The sequence below is a fragment of the Mobula birostris genome, chromosome 8 (genome assembly GCF_030028105.1).
Source record: "Mobula birostris isolate sMobBir1 chromosome 8, sMobBir1.hap1, whole genome shotgun sequence".
NCBI classification, from domain to species: domain Eukaryota; kingdom Metazoa; phylum Chordata; class Chondrichthyes; order Myliobatiformes; family Myliobatidae; genus Mobula; species Mobula birostris.
The window spans coordinates 13,663,157-13,680,272 of record NC_092377.1 but is presented as its reverse complement, the minus strand read 5'-3'; the positions used below and the strand labels follow the sequence as shown (position 1 = coordinate 13,680,272).

General features: G+C 43.4%; 1 protein-coding gene across 1 annotated transcript; it reads right to left on the bottom strand.

Annotated features, from left to right (window-relative positions):
* Nucleotides 1–453: 453 nt before the first annotated feature.
* Nucleotides 454–16,337, bottom strand: cox20 (cytochrome c oxidase assembly factor COX20). The gene is made up of 4 exons (XM_072264802.1): nt 16,139–16,337; nt 9,851–9,965; nt 7,268–7,331; nt 454–3,664 (listed from the first exon to the last, which is right to left on the bottom strand). Exons 1-4 carry the CDS (start codon nt 16,169–16,171, stop codon nt 3,526–3,528), a joined length of 351 nt encoding a protein of 116 aa, XP_072120903.1. The 5' UTR covers nt 16,172–16,337; the 3' UTR covers nt 454–3,525.
* Between the last annotated feature and the right edge of the window lie 779 nt (nt 16,338–17,116).

Sequence of the window (17,116 nt, the reverse complement as noted above, 5' to 3'; positions counted from 1 at the left end):
CCAGGGTGTCTTTGGACTGTGAGAGATAACTGGCGCACGCAGAGAAAGCACACGCATTTCATGGGGTGTGCGTCCAAACTCTGTACAGATGACATTGGAATTGGAATTGAACTCTGAACTCCAATGCTTCAAGCTGTAATAGCATCGCACTAGCTGGTTGAATGTTGGCATTAAAGGCCGGGGCTGCCTGGGGTAATGACAGCAAGGAATTGGGCTTTGTGAAAGGCACGACTCCCACTGGAATTGCAGAATCACCCACCCAAAAACAACAACAGTATAACCATTAGTCCAGGTACACTGAATTCTGGGTAAGGAAAATAAATGCCTATTTATCAAATATCCTGGGACGTTCCTTACACTAATGCTACTAATATAAGTGCAGATGTAAATGTCTCAGAAATGCTGAGGTTGTAAAGGACTGCATACTGAAAATAAAACCAAAGGGAGACTGAGCAAGGTTAATCGCACAGTTCTTTAATTTAACAAACTACATCATTTACAAGATTTGATCTGATGTTGGATCTGAGAATCAGCGTCAGGTTTAGTATCACTGGCAGATGTTGTGAAATCTGTTATGTGGCAGCAGTACATTGCAATACATAATAAAAACTGTGATTTACAGTAAGATACATCGATATATGCATAAAATAGTTAAATTAAAGGAACACACACGAAATGCCAGAGGAACTCAGCAGGCCAGGCAGCATCTATGGAAAAGAGTTAACTGTTGACGTTTCGAGTCTGGATTGGAAAGGAAGGGGAGAAATCAAATTAAGAGGGTGTGGTGGGGGTGGAAGGGGATGAAGAAGTACAAGGCAGCAAGTGATAGGTGAAACCAGGAGACGGTGAGACAGGGAAGTAAAGAGCTGGGAAGTTGATTGGTGAAAGAGAGAAAGGGCTGGAGAAGGGGGAATCTGGTAGGAGAGGACAGAAGGCCATGGAACAACGAGAAGGGGAGGAGCACCAGAAGGAAGTGATGGACAGGTAAGAAGATAAGGTGAGAAGGGGAAACTGGAATGGGGAATAGTGAAAGGGGGGTGACAATTACTGAAAGTCTGAGAAATTAATGTTCATGCCATAATTTTTTGTAGTGTTCATGGGTTCAATGTCCATTCAGAAATTGGATGGCAGAGGGGAAGAAGCTATTCCTGAATAGTTGAATGTGTGCCTTCATGCTCTTGTACCTCCTCCCTGATTCTAGGTGGTAGCAATGAGAAGAGGGCATGTCCTGGGTGATGGGGGTCCCTCATGTTGGATGCTGACTTTTTGAGGCGTCACTCGTTGAAGATGTCCTGGATACCATAGAGGCTAGCGCCCATGATGGTTGCTGAGATTGATCTTCTGATGTACAGTTTCCGTCTTTTGCACCATATACTACCCTGAGATTCATTTTCCTGCGGGAATACTCAATAAATCCATAATAAAATCAATGAAAGACCACACCAACTAACTGGCTCATTCAACTAGTTTGCAAAAGACACAAAGTGTGCAAATAAATTTACTTTGCTCTTTTTCCTGCACAAGATTTTACTGGGTTTAAAGCACTTTGGCACTAGGTCACGGAAGGTGCAACAAAAATGCAAAAATTGTTTTTTTTCCCTTTAAGCCCTCCTAGGCATTTAAAGGGCAATGATGTTCTGGCAGGGATGGTCTTTAGACAAGTATATGAAAGAGCTATGTTCTGAAGAGTCTTGAATCATAAGAATTAGGCCATTCAGCTATGCTCCACCATCCAATTATGGCTAATTTCTTTTAACCACACTCTCATGCCTTCTCCCCATAACCTTTAACTCCTTTTACCAATCAAGAACCTACCAACTTCTAACTTAACCTTCTCAACCATCTGTGGATATAGTACTGGCTGATTAGTAGGAGGCAAAGAATGGGAATAAAGGACACCTGTTCTGATTGGATCAGTGTTGGGACTGCTTCTTTTTACGCTATATGTCAATAATTTGGATGGCGGAATTGATGGCTTTGTGTCTAAGTTTGTGGATGATATGAAGATAGGTGGATGGACAGGTAGTGTTGAGGAAGTAGGAAGTCTGCAGAAGGACTTAGATAGATTACGAGGATGGGTAAAGAAGTGGCACAAAGAATAGTGTCAGGAACTGCATGATCATGCACTTTAGTAGAAGGAATAAAAACGTAGACTATTTTCTAGATGGGGAGAAAATTCAAAAATCTGAGGTGTAAAGGGACTTTGGAAGTCCTTGTGCAATTTCCCTGAAAGGTTAATTTGCAGGTTGAGTCAGCGGCGAGAAAGGCAAATGCAATGTTAGCATTCATTTTGAGAGGACTAGGATATAAAAGCAGGGATGTAATATTGAGGCTTTTTAAAGCACTGGTGAGGACTCACTTGGAGAATTGTGATGTTTTGGGCCCCTTATTTAATAAAGGATGTGCTGAGCTGCTATTGCGTTAATATTATATTCTGCGCTATGTTTTGAACCTTGGCCCCGGGGGATGTTGTTTTGTTTAGCTGTATACATGTGAATGGCTGAATGATAATAAATTTGAACTTGAAGTGCACATGTGGCTGGTTAATTGCACGACGAATGGAGCCTTATACAGGGGAGGGGGGGAAAGGCCTCTCTCCTTTTGTGCAGGCTTTTGAGAGTGCACGTTTTCATCTTGGCCAGTCTGGCTTGTAGCTCCCACACTGTAAGTTGCCCAATGTGAACCATGGCTAACATGACTCAGAAAAAAAGTTTATTCCTACTGCTCTGTTGTTATTCTTGCTCTGTGCATACATACAAAAAGAGTGTGGGACAGAACTAAGAGTACATTTATGGCTAGGAAACTGCAAGTTCACCACACAAGTCTTGCAGGTGCATACACTTTAAACAGTTGATTGGTCGTCCATCATATCCGATGATGATAGTTAAAAAAAAACTGTGTGGAAGAGTTTTTAAATACACAAGTTATGTATAAAAATTGCAGAAATCCAATATTTGAAAACTTTAATTTAAGTTAGTCCCTTATAACTAACAATGATTTTAGATTCCAGTGTTTTCGCACATTGAAGCAAGCCCAAGATGTGAACAATATTACAGCTGTTTTAATGAAGGGTCAAGAAGAAAATCTGTGCATCCAAATTGCAAGCATCACTTCACACTGGAAGCATAAAGCATAAATGCAAACAGCTGAAAGTTTGGAAAACACTGAATACTCAGCAGGCCAGTCAGCATGTAGAGGAAGAAATATTGCAAGTCATTTGTGCCTTTGTTTTCGCTCTCCACAAATGACTCTAGGCCTCGTAATTGTTATAAGCATCTTCTGTTTCTAATCCTGGAAGCTGCTCCTTGTCAAAATAAAGTAGAAGTCCAATTTCTTGCAACAGATGTACAGATGGACATTGTCACCAATATGCTCCTTGCACCGAGAGCCTCTTGCTCACCAGAGAATATTTCAGTGTCATCGGCCACTGGAACTACCAAGGGTATGAAATGAAATCATCTACAAGTAAACTTCTTGGCTGCAAACCGCTTAACCCTCAGGTCCAGTAGTCTATGCATTGTCTGTTTAGTTGTCTCCACTGCTTCCATCTGCTTTCCTTGTTGGACTCACTTGGGTTCCTTCATATATGACTTTGTTTTTCACACCCTCTTGCACCATTCGATTCTGGATCCTCAGCTTTGCATTCTGGTATCTGCAGAATACCCTGGAAAAGATTTAAGCCTTTCAAAACCGTATCCTTCAAATACAAAGACATGCCATTGGCTAGCCTCCCACCATCAACATCCTTGGGTCACTGCTCATCAGAAGATCAAGCTCAGCAACCTAGTCCTGCAATGTTGGCACCACAATGTGTGGTGACACTTGCAGGCTGCCCTGGCACACCCATGGGTATGTTGGTTGTTAATGCAAATGATGCATTTCACTGCATGCTTTGATGTACACATGATAAATAAATTTGAATCTTGAATCTCAGTCAAAGGTAGATCAGGAGCTGAATATCATGCATTAGATAAGGATAAGACTGGTCTTCAGATGAAAATGACATAAGACCTTAAGACATAGAAGCAGAATTAAGCCCATTGAGTCTACTCTACCATCCATCAGGGTTGATTATTATCCCTCCCAAACAACATGAAGGGCCATGAAATGTCCTTGGCAAGTAGGATTAAGGATTTGATAAGTATATAAGGAACAAGTGGATAGCTTGTGAAAGATTAGGTTTACTCAAAAACAAGAAGGAATTTATGCATGAAGCCAGAGAAAGTGGGCAATGACCTTAACAAGTACCTTGCATCAGTACACAATCTTCTTGGGCTTCCAGCCAGGTACAGGTATCAATTTTAACCAATGTTTCAATGACAAACTCTGCCATCTTCATCAGGGATGATGCCTGGGCATGCCTAGTCCAGTGGTGTGTGTGTGTGTGTATATAAAACCCCTGAATATATATATCCCCAGATTAGACATGCACAGGCATCATCCCTAATGAATTGGCAGGGTTTGTCATCAAAACATCGGTTAAAACCGATACCTGCACCTGGATGGAAGCCCAAGAAGAGCTTATTTGTCAAATACGGTGGAAAAGCACTAGATCCTTTTTCATCTTGTATCAGTATTCACAAAGGAGAAGAATGTGGATGATCGTGTGAGATCAGACAGAGGTATGTTGATATTCTAAGGCAAATAACTATTAAGAAGGAGGTGGTTTTGGGTGTCTTGTGGATAATCCCCTTAATACTACTGAATAAAAGTGACTCAGTACTCAAGTTATGTTGAAGTCAAGTGCAGTAGATGAAAAATGACTCAACTTTCTGAATTAATTGAATTTACCTAACTAGAGGTCATGGGTCAAAGGTGAAAGATGAAATGTTTAAAGGGAACGTCTTTACTCAGAGGGTCACAACACGCTGGAGGAACTCAGCAGGTCGGGCAGCATCCGTGGAAATGATCAGTCAACGTTTCGGGCCGGAACCCTTCGTCCAAGTGTTGCCTTGACCCCAGCATCTGCAGATTATTTTGTGTTTACTCAGAGGGTGGTGAGAGTGTGCAGCGAGCTGCCAATGGAAGTGATGGATACGGCTTTGATTGCAACACTTAAGAGAAGTTTAGATAAACACATGAATGGGAGGGGTAAGGAGGGCTATGGTCCGGGTGTGGAACCAGGCAGAATAATAGTTTGGCACGGACTAGAGAGGCTGAAAGGCTTGTTTTTCTGCTGTAGTGTTCTGCAACTCTAAAATGTGTTCTGAGAGATACTGGAAACCTGTAAAATCTCCCTCCATAGATGCTGCCTGACCTGCTGAGCTACTTCAACATTCTGTATGTGTCTGTCTCCATGATCAATGCCACTGTTACAATGCACATAATTTAAGGATTATTTATTTGCTAGTGTGCTTTTTGCTCCTTGTTCAATCAATTCCGTGTTATTATCATGCATTAAACTGACCTCTGGCTTGGCAGAGGGTGAGAGCTGGGTACTGGTATCCCCTCACTTCAGTCTGAATGTAGCTTACACTGCTGCTCTCCTATGAACAGTAGTAATGGAATAACACAACACACACAAAATGCTAGAGGAGCTCGGCAGGTCAGGCAGCATCTATGGAAATGAATAGAGAGTCAATGTTTCAGGCTGGGACCGTTCTTCAGGACTGAGACGGGGAAGATGCCAGAATAAAAAGGTGAGGGTGGGGGGGGGGGGGGGGGGAGGTTATCTGGAAGGTGATAGGTGAAGCCAGATTGGTGGGAAGGACAAAAGGCTGGAGAGGAAGGAATCTGATAGGAGAGGAGAGTGGACCATAGGAGAAAGGGAAGGAGGCCAGGGGAAGTGAGGGGCAAGGTGGAAAAGGTAAGAGGTCTGAGTGGGGAATAGAAGAAGGAGGGAAGGGAGATTTTTTCTCTCTGTAAGGAGAAATCTACATTCACGCCATCAGGTTGGAGTGTGCCTAGGCGGAATACACCCTGAGGGTGGCTTCACCCTAGCAGGAGAGGAGGCCATGGAACTTTGGAATGGGAATCAAAATCAAAATATTTGGCCTCTTGGAAATTCTGCTTTTGGTGGACTGAGGTGCTTGACAAAGCGGTTCCCCAAGTTCTGACGGGTCTCGCTAATGTAGAGGAGGCTACATTGGGAACACCAGATACAATGGACAACCCCAGCAGACTCGCAGCTGAAGTGTTGCCTCACCTGGAAGGAATGTTTGGGGCCCTAAAAGGAGGTAAGGGAGGAGGTGAATTGGCAGGTGTAGCACTCTAACCGCCTGCAGGGATAAGTGCTAGGAGGGACATTAGTGGGAGTGTATGGAGGGACATTAGGTAAAGATACGCTTGGTGGTAGGTTCCTTTTGGAGATGGCAGAAGTTGTAAAGGATGAGATGTTAGAACTGGATGGTACAGACAAAACCAGCAAACTCCTCAGCAAAGCAAAGAATGTCCCACCAGGGGCAGATACAATGGGGCATTTAAGAATCTTAAGATGCGAACTTGGGTGATAGAAAAATGGAGGGCTACATGGAAGGGAAGGTTTAGATTGTCCTTGGAGGTTATATGACAGCATAATATTGTGGGCCGAAGGGCCTATGCTGTGCTGTAGTGTTCTACCTTTCTACAACTGTGCAGTAGTCTTAGGCACATATTTATAGCTAAGGTGCTTAAGACTTCTGCACAGTATTGTATTTGTCAATGCGGAGGAGAGAGTGAGTTTGTAGATCCGGCAAAAGCAAAGGATGTTGGGAATGTCGAGGATAGAGCACTGCGGGAGGGGTGTCGGATGGGTGGCAGAGAAGGAGTGCTGGGCCGGAAGGTGGAGTGGATGCAGATTCACCCAGCCCTGAGGCACCAGGCACGGTCCTTTGATTCCAAACAGTAGGTTTCTTGATTACAGAAGGTCTCTCTAGAGCTTCCCACTCCCTCTCTTCTCCTCACTCCTTTTCCCAACCATGATTCCTGTTCCCTGCACCCTTCCCATTCTTAACTCACAATGGAGACCCATATCAGAATCAAGTTTATCATCACTCATGTATGTCATCAAAAATTTTTTTTTTGCATAGGTAGTACAGTGCAATACATAAAATTACTACAGTTCTGTGTAAAACCCTTAGGCACCCTATCTATTTATAGTGTACGTGCCTAAGGGTTTTGCATAGTACTGCATGTTTCAAACAGAAAGCAGTAAAAGATTGATTAAATTAAGCCAAGTGAATATCCAAATCTTCACAAAGGATGCCAAATGAGAGCATAAAACAAAGGGAAATCTTACAACCACGAAGCAAAAATACATTCTTAGGAATGAAATGACAATCAAACTCACCAAGTTCCCAAAGTTGTAACTAGGAAACTCCCCACACCGAAGTCAAAAGATCTCTTTATTCTGCCTGCAAAATAGGGAAGACAGGATTATTGCAATTCAAGGCTTTTTGTTTTCTCCTTCGACATTTCTAACAGGTCAAAGGTATAGCTACAGGCCAAAGTTACGCCTGTTTCTTTCTGGGATAGTATATGGAACAGTTATTATTTTGGTTTTACTCAGACGCACTCCCCTCTACCCTTCCTCTATCACAGGCCTAGCTTCTGGCACTCATACAGAACTCCAACGTTTCATTCCTTTTGTAGCTAAATTCTGGCCTGCCCTCACCTCCCGCCTTTCCCAGGTCTCGCCATCTCGGGATGGGCCAGTCACAAACATCCACTTCAAGCCCAAGAGCTCCCATTCTTCCTCTCAGCCTGCCTCCTGCAAGGACTCCATTCCATTCTCTCAGTTCCTCTGTCTGACTCACTTGCAAGGACTCTTTATCTCATGTTCTTAATATCTCCTGCTTATTTATTATTATTATTTTCTTTTTGTATTTTCACAGTTTGTTGTCTTTTGCACACCGGTTGTCCAGCCTGTTGGTTTGGTCTTTCATTGATTCTTTTCTGGTTACTGGATTTATTGAATATGCCCACAAGAAAATGAATCTCAGGGTTGTATATGGTGATATATACTGTATGTACTTTGATAATAAATTTACTTTGAACTTTGAATTCTGTCACATTTTTGTTCCACAGATGCCTCTGAAATGTCTTCCTGATTCATGACTTCCCCTCTACTAATGCAGAGAGAACCTGCGTCCACAGGGATCCTTTCTCCCTGTGGCTATAAGTCTTCAACTCCTCCTCCTTAAGTATGTAAGTGTATGGTTTCATAGCACATCTGTATTTTGTACTGTTTCGTTTTCATGCACATTTTGTATTTTTTTTTCATACCTCAATGCTTACATTTTGTATTTTAAAGTATATATTTCTGACTGAGCAACTTTGCAATAATTTCCTTCAGGATAAATGAAGTTTTATCTTATCTTATCTCATCTACTACTCACACCCTTGACAGAACAAGAACAAAGTTCCCTTGGATTAACCTGCCACCCCACCAGCCCTGCAGGCAACGTACTTTGAGTGCTCCCTTCTCCTCCCACTAATTCCCCACACGCAGCTTTTTGCCATTTAGCCAGAGAAGACGGAACACTTGGTCCTTTCACCTCTTCCATTTCCCGTCATCCAGGGACCCAGATGAAGCTGCAATTCTCCTCCACGATCGGAGTTCTGTGTGGGCAGGATGAATAAGGTCCATCGACCCCCGGGTACATGAATCGTTGAGACCGTGTTCGAGTTCGAGGCCTGGTGTTCAGTGAGCGGCAGCTCCTGGGCTCAATGTGACGCCGAGGATCAAGGCCCAAGAGCTGAATTGGAACTCCACAGGTCAAGGCCCATTGGCTGGAGCCCTGGTCTGCAAATCTCCTTCAGCCCATTGGGGAAGTTGAAGGCCCAATGTCGGCATGTCTGCGTTCGAATCAGGGTCGAAGGAGACGGCCTGTCTTGGGGTTAGAGGGCAGTGTACGTGCGTGGGAGGGGAGAGAGGAACGGATTTTGTTTTGCTGTTGTTGTTTTGTTGCTTGTCATGTTCTGTGTTGTTCTCCTGAGCATTGTGGGCATGCTATGTTGGCACCGGAATGTGTGTCGATACTTGTGGGCGGCCCTCAGCACACCCTCGGGTGTGCAAGCTGTTAACGTAAACAATGCATTTCACTGCATGTTTCAATGTACATTAAATAACCACGAATCTTGAATCTAATCTGCTGTATTCAATGCTCATTAAGTGGTCTCATCTACACTGGGGAACCGAAATGTGGAACAAGTGATTGATTTACAGGGCGCCTATAGTATGTTCAGTCCTCAGAAGTGACCATGAGTTTCCAGTTGCCGATCACTTCGATTCTCCATTCCACTCTGGCCTGCTGCATTATTCCAATGAGGGCCAACACAGGCTTGAAGAACAATATTTCATCCTTTTTCTGGGCACGTTGCAGCCCAAAGGACTCAAGATCAAATCCTACAACTTTAGATAACTCACTCTCTAACATCCTAATGAGTCTTGGCCTAAAATGTTGACTGGTTACCCCTCTCCACAAATGTTGCCTGACGTGCTGAGTTCTACCAGAATTTGTGTTTGCTGCTCTGAATTTCCAGCATCTGTGGAATCTCTTGCGTTTACCTCTCACTTTCTGTTTTTGATTGTATCAGATCTGGTCCGTTCTGCCGGTCAGACATTATTTTGTACTCATTGGCCTGCTGGGCTGATTTCATGTTCTTCTAATTTAGCAACACGTTACACTGACCTTAACATTATAGTCGCACCCTATCAGAGATATACCTTCTCTGTAACCCAGTACTAACTTGTTTCTGTTCTCTCTTTCCCAGGAACTCAGAGTTGAAACAATGGCTATTTTCTCTTTGCACAGATGCTGTTGAGTATTTCCAGCATTTTCAGTCTTTATGACAATCCTAAGCAGTTGAGAGACCATTTTACAATACTAAGGGATATTTTTGCTGTTGAAATGTTGATAAAGATACTTACTCGTCGCTAGGAAGTGGCCAAACCCAGCGATGACTGCACCAGCTGAGCCATACAGTACGGAGTCTCGGGCGCAAGGAATGTTCTGCACATCCAGGATTCCCAGGAGCTTAAATGACTAAAAGCACAAAATGGAAGGTTTTTAACAATTTTCATTAATAATAGGCTAGAAATCCAAGGTTTACATGAAATTTGAACAGCACAGACAAAATGCTGGAAGAACTCCTCCTCCTTCCCTTCTTTCCATGATCCACTGTCCTCTCATTTTAGTTCCCTTCTTCTTCAGTCATTTGCCTCTTCCTCCTATTATCTCCTGCTTCTAACTTCATCCCCTTCTCTCCCAGCCATCCACCTTTCTCCTCGTCTGAACTCACCTATCACCTGTCAGTCTGTACTCCTTCTGAGTCCTCCCACCTTTTTTCTTGGCTTCTGCCCCCTTCCTTTCCAATCCTGATGAAGGATCTTGACCCAAGATGTCCTCTCTTTATTCCCCGCCATAGATGCTGCCTGCTTCCAAGAAGACCACAACCTTGTCGTGATCTGGAAGCTTGCGTCTCTCAATGACATTTGTTAGTTGGCTTTATTGCTTTAGCTCTTGGTAGGGTCACCCAAGCCAAACCAGTCAAAAGGTAGAGAACAGACTAAGAGTGGTCCGCTGGTCCTCCAAGGTCAAAGGTTCAGCTCAGGGCTAACAACTGTGACTGGTAAAACAAAACTGTTAAGGAAACAACAATAAAGAATCCTTCTGCATCTGAGTCTCCACCCGGACTTTGCATGACTGACAGTAGTGAAAACTGAGGAAGCTACTGACATGATGAAGGAAGTCCTGAACACTGCCAGAGGTGGAGGACCTTCATTGTTGTCCTAAACACCAGTGGCGTAACGGGGAGTAAGTAAGTAAGTAAGATACTGCCTGACTCACGAGAATTACCTGAGCATGTTTGTGTGTTGCTCAAGATTTCCAGCATCTGCAGAGTCTCTTGTTTGTACTAAATTTTACAACATTAATTTATACAGCTCACTCCATGCATGATTGTGCAACTTGGTCCCCATTGTTTCAAAAGCAAACTCAACTGCCTGGATTAGAAGGCATGAGGTTGGACAAACTTGGGCTGTTTTCTCTGGAGCAGTGGAGGCTGAGAGGAGATCTGATAGAGGTTTATAGGATTATGAGAGGCAAAGAGAGAGTAGAAAGACAGTATCTTTTTTCCAGACATGAAATGTCTAATACTGTACCATTTAAGGTGAGGAAGGGTCATTTTAAAGGAAATACGAGGGGAAAGATTTCTCACACAGAGAGTGGTAGGTGCCTGGAATCGAATGTGCTGCCTGTGGTAGTGGAAGAGGCAGATACATAAGGGACTTTTAAGAGAAGTTTACATAGGCACATAGATGTGAAGAAAATGGAGGGATGTGAACACTGTGAAGTCTGAAGGGATTAGTTTAGTTAAGCATTTGATGACTAATTTAATTGGTTCCGCACAACATTGTGGGGTGAGGGGCCTGTTCCTGTGCTGTAATGTTCGATGTTCTAACTGAAATGAGTGAATAAGCAGTTAGGTGATTGTAAATTTAATGGTTATAAAACTAATTTACTGCTCCTCCTACTGTATCATGAAAATCTAACACCCACCAGAAATGTTAGTCCCTTTCACACCCCAACTGAAACTAATTGTTTGGAATCAAATGAGCTTATCTGGTGCCTCAGGACTGGGTCTGTCTGCCCCTGTGCCTGCCCCAGCTCCTGCCACTCCTTCTCTGTCACCTGTCCCACACCCCTCCCACGGCGCTCCACCCTCACCATTCCCAACATCCTTTGCTTCCACCAGATTTACAAACTCACTCTGTATTTCACATTAACAAGTACATTACCCTGCAAAAGTCTTTGGCACCCTAGCTAAATACGTGTGTCTAAGACATTTGCCTTATCATGGGGGGTCAATATCACAAATGACCTGACTTGGTCCAACCAAGCAGAGTCCACTGCCAAGAAGGCCCACCAGTGCCTTTACTTCCTGAGAAAGCTAAAGAAATTTGGCTTGTCCCCTAAACTCCTCACTAATTTTTATAGATGCACCGTAGAAAGCATTCTTCTAGGGTGCATCACAACCTGGTATGGAAGTTGTCCTGTCCAAGACCGGAAGAAGCTGCAGAAGATTGTGAACACAGCCCAGCACATCACACAAACCAATCTTCCATCCTTGGACTCACTTTACACTGCATGCTGTCGGAGCAGTGCTGCCAGGATAATCAAGGACACAACCCACCCAGCCAACACACTTTTCATCCCTCTTCCCTCCGGGAGAAGGCTCAGGAGCTTGAAGACTTGTATGGCCAGATTTGGGAACAGCTTCCTTCCAACTGTGATAAGATTGCTGAACGGATCCTGACCCGGATCTGGGCCGTACCCTTCAAATATCCGGACCTGCCTCTCGTTTTTTTTTTGTGTTACCTTACTTTACCTTTTCTACTTTCTATTTATGATTTATAATTAAAATTTTTAGTATTTACTATGGATTTGTAATCCAGGGAGCACGAAGCGCAGAATCAAATATCGCTGTGATGATTGTACGCTCTAGTATCAATTGTTTGGTGACAATAAAGTATTGTCCCTATTTTCTGCCTGCACTGACCTCTCTGTGTAGCTGTAACACTATATTCTGCATTCTGCTATTGTTTTTCCTTTGTACCACTTTGATGTGAAGTCCCTGTATGAATGGCATACAGTACAAAGCTTTTCACTGTATCTCAGAGTACATGTGACAACAATAAACCAGTTTAACAGTTCACATTCTTGACAATGCAGCATTCCTTCAGAAAGGTACAGTACTGTGTAGAAGTCTTAGGCACATACCGTACATATAGCGAGGATACCCAAGAAAGGCAGAGGGACTTTCTATAATGATCAATAAACCAATTGTTTGCAATCAAGTGCATTTGGCTGTTGCCTAAGGGCTGGGTGTGTTGGACCTTTGCCACCTGCCCCTGGCACTCCTTCTCCGCCGCCTGTCCCACACACCTTCCAGAATGGCGCTCCATCCTCGCCATTCCCAACATCCTTTGCTCCCGCCAGATTTACAAACTTGCTCTCTGTTCCACGTTGGCAAATACAGTACTGTGCAAAAGTCTTAGGCACCCTGGCCATATATATGTGCCTAGGACTTTTGCACAGAACTGTAATGATGCCAGGGGTTACAATTGTATTTTCTTTAATTGTGAATGCTAGCAGAACTTTGACTGGAAAGTGAAGGTGATGAAGATGACACCTATCGGCTTACTGATCAAAGTACGGATCTGTGTGTGGCCAGTGATGAGGTATGTGAATCTCAGCCAAAGTCCTTCTTCTTAACCATCATCATTATGTGCTGTGTCGTAGGACGGGGGCGACCTTAGTCTCATAACCGTGATTGTTCTTGGCAAATTTTTCTACAGAAGTGGTTTGCCATTGCCTTCTTCCCCAGCCATTATCAACACTCTTCAGAGGTTGTCTGCCTGGCATGAGACTTGTGATAAGCACCAGCTGCTCATATGACCATCCACCACCTGCTCCCTGGCTTCATGTGACCCTGATCATGGGTGTGGGGGGCAGGCAGGTGTTACGCCTTGTCCAAGGGTGACCTGCAGGCTAGTGAAGGAAGGAGCCCCTTATACCACCTTTGAGCGAGATGTATCTCTACCCCACCACCCACCTTCTTAACCAATGACACCAAATTCCAACAGCAGTGGTTCCACTTCTAATATCTTACAGGATATAACAATAACTAGCAACGTCAGAATTGCCTGCCATCATCTTCAATAACTGCTGGGGTCTGTTTGGGGAATATACTCCCAGGATATAAAACGTAGAACAATACAGCCAAGGAACAGACATTTCAAATCATATTGTACTGAACTAATAAACCCCTAAACTAATCCTTTCTGCCTATACCAGTCTACATACCTGCTTTCTCTGCATATTCATCTGCCTTTCTGAGTGCCTCTTAAATAACTCTATAATATCTGCCTCTACTACCATCCCTGGCAACACCCTCGAGGCACCCACCACTCTCTGTGTAGAAAGACTTCCCTGTGCATCTCTTTTTGAATTTACCCCCTCCCACTTTACATGCATGCTCTCTTACTGTTAAAATATGTTGACATTACTATTTATTATTTATGGAGCAACTGTAACAAAAACCAATTTGCCCCGGGATTAATAAAGTATGACTATGACAATGACATTGGGAAAAAGATACTGTGGACCAAGCAGCTTCTGCAGTGCTGTACTGTTCTATACGCCACGAGAGTGTAGCAGTTAGTGCAACGCTATCACAGCTGGGGGCGTCGCAGTTCGGATGTCAATCCTGATGTCCACAGTAAGGAGTTTCTACATCCTCCTCACGGAATGAATGATTTTTCCCTGGCTACTCTGCTCTCCTCCCACAGTTCAAAGATGTATCAGTTAGTAGGTTAATTGGTCATTGCAAATTGTCCTGTGATTAGGTTAAGGTTAAATCAGGGGTTATCAGGGGTTGCCGGGCAGAGCGGCTTGAAGTGTCAGAAGGGCCTATTCCACAGTATCTTTAAATAAATAATATATATCTACTGCCTTAGCAAAAAAAAAAAATATCTGAGCACATTTCACCAGTCTTGGCATCATTACAGTGGCTGCCTGTGTCCTTCAGGATCAATTTTAGAATACTCTCAATTGTATACAAATCTCTGAATAATCTAGCTCCTCTGTATACTTTGGAATGTCTATCCCTTTACATCCCTAATCGTAATCTTATATTTGTGAATATTAGTTTGCTTAGTGTTCCTAGAGCCAAGCATATTAGAACTGGTGATGTTGCCTTTTTCTCTTAAGCACCAAAAGTCTGGAATACTCTACTGACTGAGGTGTGGCAGGCTAGTACTGTGGAACATTTCAAAACACCTCTAAAAACTACCTTTTAAATTTGGACTACTTAAAGGTATCCGTTAGTCTTGCGAAACCATGGATCTGTGCCTGGAAAGTCTTCACTCTCCAGGGCGCAGGCCTGGGCAAGGTTGTATGGAAGACCAGCAGTTGCCCATGCTGCAAGTCTCCCCTCTCCACGACACCAATGTTGTCCAAGGGAAGGGCATTAGGACCCCTACAGCTTGGCACCAGTGTCGTCGCAGAGCAATGTGTGATTAAGTGCCTTGTTCAAGGACACAACACGTTCCCTCGGCTGGGGCTCGAACTCACGACCTTCAGGTCGCTAGTCCAATGCCTGAACCACTTGGCCACATGCTCACATCCATGGACTACTTATAGGATTACTTAAAACCTATTGATGTTGATTATATTTATATATTTTAGTATATGCAATAGGATTTTATTCTATATAAATCATGACAATCCTCAGATCATGCCTTGTTCTCATTGCTACCGTCAGGGAGGAGGTACAGAAGCCTGAAGGCACACAGTCAATGATTCAGGAACAGCTTCTTCCCCTCTGTCATCCAATTTCTGAATAGACATTGAACCCATGAATTAAATTTACTTTATTACTTACATCCTTCATATACATGAGTAAACACTACCTCACTACTTTTCTATTTTTGCACCACTAATTTAACTAACTATTTAAAATACATATACTTATGGTACTTCACCTTCCCTATCCTTTTTATTATATATTGCCTTGTACCACTGTTTCAATCACAAATTTCAAGGCATATGCCAGTGATATTAAACCTGATTCTGTTGCTTGTTTTTACTTATGAATTTTAAATTTGTCTATTTTGAATATATTGATTTTTCTTTACAATCTATGTAAAACGCTGAGCCTGCATCTTAATGTATGAAAGGCGCTATATAAATAAAGTTATTATTACTATTGGTTGAGCATATAACCTTGTTTATGGATCAAAGCTGTGCTCAATATATCTCTGTCAGTTTACATTTCTCATTCATTGCTGGTCCCTTAGAAAGTAAGCATGATAACTGAAAACCAAACAGATGGTCGCCGGGGTAGGGAGATTTATGGTCGTAACTGTTGAACAAGAAGGGCTGTGATAAACTTTGTAAGATTGATGGGCATTTTAAACCCAACTCTGAGGCCGAGTCCACCCAAAAAGCTGGACATCTTAAATACAGGACAGGAAGCGTTGGAGACGGTGAATCTGCAACAAGAGTTGCGGGGTTTTTCCAACCAGTTTCTGTCCAATTTTCAGAAGCCCACCTCACAAGGAGTGACCTTAACTTGACATTGGAGGTGCCCACTGCGCCTGCGTCTGACCCTTCACCCTCCACTCCAGCCGGCCGTTAATGACGCGCTCACCCACCTTGGGTTTCTCCGCCTCGCCCTCGCTCGACATGACGTCGTTCCCTGTCCTCGCTCCCCTGTCTGAAATACAAACCTCTCTCGCCACCTTATTCGGCGCTCGGTGTCGGTGATCAAGCGAACGCGATCCGTCCGCGACCGCGTGATAGTACCGGACGCCGGCAGTCTGACGCCATGAGCGGAAGGGCCGGTAGATAGCAGAGCGCATGCGCGCCCGTTCGGCTGTGGCGGGTTGATTGCGCAATGTTCGGTGTTAAGCTAAAAACTTCACAAAAACATAATGCATTTTTGAAAGTGACTTTAATTTAGCAAACAGAATCTCACTAAGTGTACATAGATATTTCAAAAAATGCTCATGCGTCATTTGCCCAGTCATAAAAAAAGTTAAGCACAGAAACAGACTTTTCGGCCCTTCTAGTCCGTGCGAGCCATTTAAACTGCTTACCCCCATCGACTTGCATCGGGACCACAGCCCTCCATACCCCTACCATCCGTGTTCCTATCCAAACTTCTCTTAAACATTGAAATCAAGCTCACATGTACCACTTGTGCTGGCAGCTCTTTCCACACACTCAGAACCCTCAGAGTGAAAAAGTTTCCCCTCATGTTCCTCGTAACTTCTCACCTTTCACCCTTATCCTATGATCCATGACTTCTGTTTATAGTCCCACCCAACGGCTGTGGGAAAAGCCTGTTTGTATTTACCCTGTCTGTACCCCTAAAATTTTATATCAAATCTCTTCTTAATCTTCTACATTACAAGGAATGAAGCCCTAACTTACTCAATCATGCACTGAAGACAGTTCCGAAGATTGGTTAAAATGTGGAAGTTGTTGCAACTGGATATAGTTTGGTTATGCATCATGGAAGCAGCATAACTGTAGGTAAACATAATATATCAACTAGTGTATCAAACAATATCTTGCAGCTGACATATGATGAGATATTAGAGCACTGATCAAAAACTTTGTCGAAACAG